The sequence below is a fragment of the Sinocyclocheilus rhinocerous genome, unplaced genomic scaffold (genome assembly GCF_001515625.1).
Source record: "Sinocyclocheilus rhinocerous isolate Xijiao unplaced genomic scaffold, SAMN03320098_v1.1 scaffold936, whole genome shotgun sequence".
Lineage (NCBI taxonomy): Eukaryota > Metazoa > Chordata > Actinopteri > Cypriniformes > Cyprinidae > Sinocyclocheilus > Sinocyclocheilus rhinocerous.
Window position 1 is genome coordinate 613,922 of NW_015662583.1, and position 5,218 is coordinate 619,139.

Sequence of the window (5,218 nt, forward strand, 5' to 3'; positions counted from 1 at the left end):
ATCAGGGTTTATTAGTGGCACTCGGACCCGCACGCGTCAGTGTCTCTCCGCCTCCGTGCACTAAACCAGATCCAGGACTCGTGTCCTGAATCCAGACCGGAGTAAAGGATTCACCTGAAGAGGAACGCGCGAGCGGTCAGCTGAAGAAACTCTCTCCATCTCTGTTTTCCTCCATGTGAAGGAGAAGGTACGAGGCTCGTTTTTCCCGATTATAAACTCAAATGAGATGCTGCATTTGAAGTGCACGTTCTTAGAGTTTGTGCGCAAACAAACTGCGTTAATTTGTCATTTTTCCTGGTTTCGGCACCACGGAGAGCGCAGAGCGCAAACGCCGCTTATCAAGCATATGTTTGTTTTAATCTCCAATAAATAATTTTTTTCAATTTGACTATGTTATGGGTTTACATCTTATTTTTATGCATTATTTTAAGTGTGATGTCCACCGAAAAGGAAGACCATTCTGGCAACATAGAGTTGTTTCTATTACATCAAAAGCAAAGACGGCGATTGATTTTTTGTTTGTTTGTTTTTTGCACTTTTTATGCGCAAACAAACGTTTTAAACTTATTTTATTTCGTGAGTAAAAGCGAGATTCCCAGAATCAACATTTAAAGCGACTTTGATAATCAATAGTCAAATGCCCTAGAGATGAATTTGTTACTTTAACACTCCAGCAAACCTGGGGTGCGTTTCCCAAAAGCATCGTTAGCTAACTAGGGTAGTTAGTTCCATTTAAAATCTATTGGTAACGACGGAACTTGCGACCATAGATGCTTTTGGGAAACGCACCCCTGATTGTGATTTTAAATTACCCTTAATATGGCTTTACATGGTATTTTAAGCATGAAGTCCATACATCCGCGCACATAGTGGCTTTTATTTCTTTTTCGTTCATGTGAAGGAAATAGTACGAGGGCAAATGCACAGTTTTTGCAGATTAAATACTGAACTAAGAGCTTATAACTTTTAAAAGAGAAACATTGTAATACTTTTTTTTCGTGAGTAAAAGCGAGACTCGGACTTGATTTTCAATCATCAGATACCCTAGAGGAGGATTTGTAATTGTTTACCTAACCTGATTGTGATTTTAAAATATTTTATGTGTTATTTTAAGCATGAAGTCCCCTATAGAGACTCACATCTGCCCGCCCCATATAGTGGCTTTTATTTCTTTTTCGTTCAGAAAATACACAATCTTTGCTGATAATATACTGAACTAAGAGTTCACAACTTTAAAATGATGTTTATTCTCAAATAAAACGCTCTATTTTGCTTTATGCTTGAAAAAATTAAAAACTTTGAGATTCAGCACCATGGACAGCTCCAATTGAGTTTCAATGGCCAACTGTTAAAGAGATTTCTTCATGCAAATGATATAATGTGGTTTTGCATCTTGTAATATCCATGAAAAAGACTTCTGTACTCTTCTATTTCTATTGCATCAAGACATCGATTGTGCAGTTTGACCGCCTCAAAACAGGAACTTGCACTTCAAGTTTATGCACAAACCAACGTTTTGTGATTTTCATCATGCAAATGATATTATTAAGTCTCTACAGTCATTTCTAGTTTTTTTTAATGGATTTTTCTCATTTCATTGTTTTGTGTCCAGGCTGAGCGATGAACGAGAGTGCAGCGCTCAACGAGAGCAGTGCAGGTTTGCCGGCGTCCTCGTGGCTGGAAGCCGAAGCCTTCGACGCCAACCGGACCCTGGCGCTCTCATCGGCGGCCCTCGAGTTCCACGTCAACCCGTGGGACATCATGCTGTGCCTGTCGGGGACGGTGATCGCCTGCGAGAACGCCATCGTGGTGGCCATCATCTTCTACACGCCGACGCTGCGCAACCCGATGTTCGTCCTGATCGGCAGCCTGGCCATCGCTGACCTGCTGGCTGGCATGGGATTAATCCTGAACTTTGCGTTCCAGTGTTTGGTCTCGTCTGAGACCATCAGCCTTATTACGGTCGGATTCCTGGTGGCGTCCTTCACGGCATCCATCAGTAGCCTGCTAGCCATCACGGTCGACCGCTACCTGTCGCTCTACAACGCCTTGACGTACTTCTCCGAGAAGACGCTGCATTATGTGCATCTGATGCTGGTGGCAACGTGGGGCGTGTCGATCGCCTTGGGACTGCTGCCTGTTTTGGGCTGGAACTGCTTGGATGATGCATCCACCTGCAGCATCGTGCGCCCGCTCAATCGCACCAACCTCACCCTCCTCGCCACGTCATTTTTCGTCATCTTCGCCCTCATGCTCAGCCTGTACTTCAAGATCTGCAAGATAGTGTGTCACCACGCGCACCAGATCGCGCTGCAGCAGCACTTCTTCACCACCTCGCACTACGTGGCCACCAAGAAGGGCGTCTCCACGCTCGCCATCATCCTGGGCACGTTCGGCGCCAGCTGGCTGCCCTTCGCCATTTACTGTCTGGTCGGGGAGCGCGAGTATCCGCCGGTGTACACGTACGCCACGCTGCTCCCCGCCACCTACAACTCCATGATCAACCCCATCATCTACGCCTACCGCAACACCGAGATCCAGCGCTCCATCTACATGCTCTTCTGCGGCTGCTTTCAGACCAAGGGCTCGTATCGATCCAGATCGCCCAGCGAGGTCTAGATCCTCTGTGCTTTGTTTTTAACCCTGTAAAGCCTGACATATGAAATAATAGCCCAGTTTTTGGTAAATGGAACAGTTTATTGAACAATAGTGTATTATGTTGAGTGTCATGATTGATACATGAGGCTTTTAAGGCTCATATAGTGAAAATGTGGAGGAAAAAACAGCTAAATATTATTCAGAGGCCCAAAAACATCCAAGTTGTAATGTAAATCATTGAGATCACTCTATATCTCCAATAATATGTCTTAATCAGATGAGATTGAAATGCTCCAAACATATAATGCAGTGATTGAGAGCTGAAGAAATAAAGGCTCCTCAGAAGATGTGAGATGTTCTGGAGGCTTGTGAAGATCATTCCTCCGCTGAGGAACAGTGAAAGTAAAGCTTCTGGAAACAAACGCTCCTCAAAAGATCCTGAGGATCAGATTTGAGACTCTAAAACATGATTGATGGAGAATCAAGTAAAGCTGAGCTGCTTCAGTCCAGTAAGTGTTCATCTGGAGATATTACTGCAGTTATTCTGACCTTTACTTGATCAAAATCAGTCAAGATTTGACACGAGAAGCTCGAGCTGAAGCTGGACGTTTCTACAATTACACTAAAACAGCTTTGACTGGAGAAAACACTCTAAACTATCGATCAGAGACAGAAGCCATTGTGTTTTGCTCATGTTGATCACTGAGGCCTTATAAATATGCGTATCAGTAGGCTTTATAGGGTTAAACTCTCGTTCATGTCACCTGTACGTGCAGAAGTATGAATATGGCGCTTGAAGTGTCTGTTGCGCAATTGCACTTTACTGAGACCCGGGCGTCTCGACACGCTGTGAACAAGCAACGACCCTCATCAAAAATGTATATTTATATTATTTATAAGCGACATATTGCACTTTACTGTACAAATCTAGATGCCAAAGCAGTATTGCGAAGGCCTACATGTTTGTTACTCGTGTGATGGGTTACTCGTGTGATGGGTTTTCTATTTTGTAAAGTTGTCCATGACTGTACATTTTATACAAAAAAGTGAACACAAAATAAAACATGAAAAGTCAAATGGACTGTTTTTCATCACTGAAAGTGTGTTTGTAAGCATGAGTGTGTGTGAGGAAATGAAGGAATAATACAAGAGCTGAAACTGTTGAGAATGATATTGTGGTTGTCTTGATGTCATCTATTTAAAGGGACAGTACACCTAAAAATGATGCTCTGCAGTGAATGGGTGCCGTCAGAATGAGAGTCCAAACAGCTGATAAAAACATCTCAATAATCCACAAGTAATCCACAGCACTCCAGTCCATCAGTTAACATCCGGAGAAGCTGTGGATTGAAACACATCCAGCATTACGAGTCCATAATCCATTATATTAGTGACAGTTAAATTGCCTTGATGGATTTGTATCTTACAATCACACAGCTTTTGTCTTCTCCAGATGTTAACTGATGGACTGGAGTGCTGTGGATTACTTGTGGATTATTGAGATGTTTTTATCAGCTGTTTGGACTCTCATTCTGACGGCACCCATTCACTTGCAGTGAGCAAGTGATGCAATGCTACATTTCTCCAAATCTGATGAAGAAACAAACTCATCTACATCTTGGATGCTCTGAGGGTGAGTACATTTCAGCAAATGTTCATTTTTGGGTGAACTGTTCCTTTAATTAGAATGCTAAAAAACTAAAAAAGCATACAATAAACGTGTAAACTGAAATCATATTTGAACTAATTAATTGTGGTTAATTAATTTACCTACACTGACCATCCCAGTTTCTGTTAATAATATTTTATAGTTAATATTTGGTTAAATTGGCTGAATTGTGAAGTCACAGACATCAGAAGACACTGAGAATCTCTTGGTTTGTCGTCACTGTCAGCACTTGCTGTGTCCGCTGATTAATGAAGCTCGTCTGACAGTCATGAATTTTTCCTCCTTCAGCACTAATTAAGTTCAAGAGTGGATGAGAGGCTCATACGGATTCATTCATTCAGTTCCATCATCACTGAAGCAGGTGGAGCAGGAACATCCCGGTAACATCTCGGCGCTGCTAATTACATCCTTCCTTCAGGTTTATAAGGTTCCTGTAAGTTCACTGTATCCAGACTGATAGATTATTGGGAGTCATTTTAACATGCATTTGATTTTTCAATTGCTTGAAAATTGGTTAAACTATTTATTACTAGTTGAAATTTGGTGAGTTCTTCTCATTTAGGCTCATGAATGTGCGTGCAAAGTTTCAACACATAGATGTGTTTTGGAAAGGCTGTACAAATATTTGACCATGTGACCCCCATTGGTTTACATGTTATTTGCCAAAAATCAACACAAAAAAGCAGAAAACCTTTATTGTAACTTGCCAAAGACTAAAATATGAAATACATGAGAACTTATGAAATGTAAGACTTGAAACTGAGACTCGGAAAATTCAGAGAACGCAGATTTTTTTGACTATAAAAATCTATGAAATTATGTTTTTTGTTAGTTTTTTGGGTCTCCGTGTGAGAAATCCATTTTACCCTCACAATGAGTTAAAATTAGCAATAAATACTACTCATCCAAAGCACAAATTAGATACCATTTATACTTATAGTTGTTCTTTAT

At 41.3% G+C, this 5,218-nt stretch overlaps 1 protein-coding gene across 1 annotated transcript; it reads left to right on the plus strand.

The window, feature by feature from the left end:
• The first annotated feature begins 1,620 nt into the window (after positions 1-1,620).
• gpr6 (G protein-coupled receptor 6) lies at positions 1,621-2,619 on the plus strand. Its single transcript, XM_016538208.1, has one exon. The coding sequence runs from the start codon at positions 1,621-1,623 to the stop codon at positions 2,617-2,619; it is 999 nt and encodes a 332-aa protein (XP_016393694.1).
• The last annotated feature ends 2,599 nt before the right edge of the window (positions 2,620-5,218 follow it).

What these genes read in the sequence shown, in the direction of transcription:
- gpr6 (XM_016538208.1), top strand. Translation starts at nt 1,621, where the DNA reads ATGAACGAGAGTGCAGCGCTCAACGAGAGCAGTGCAGGTTTGCCGGCG.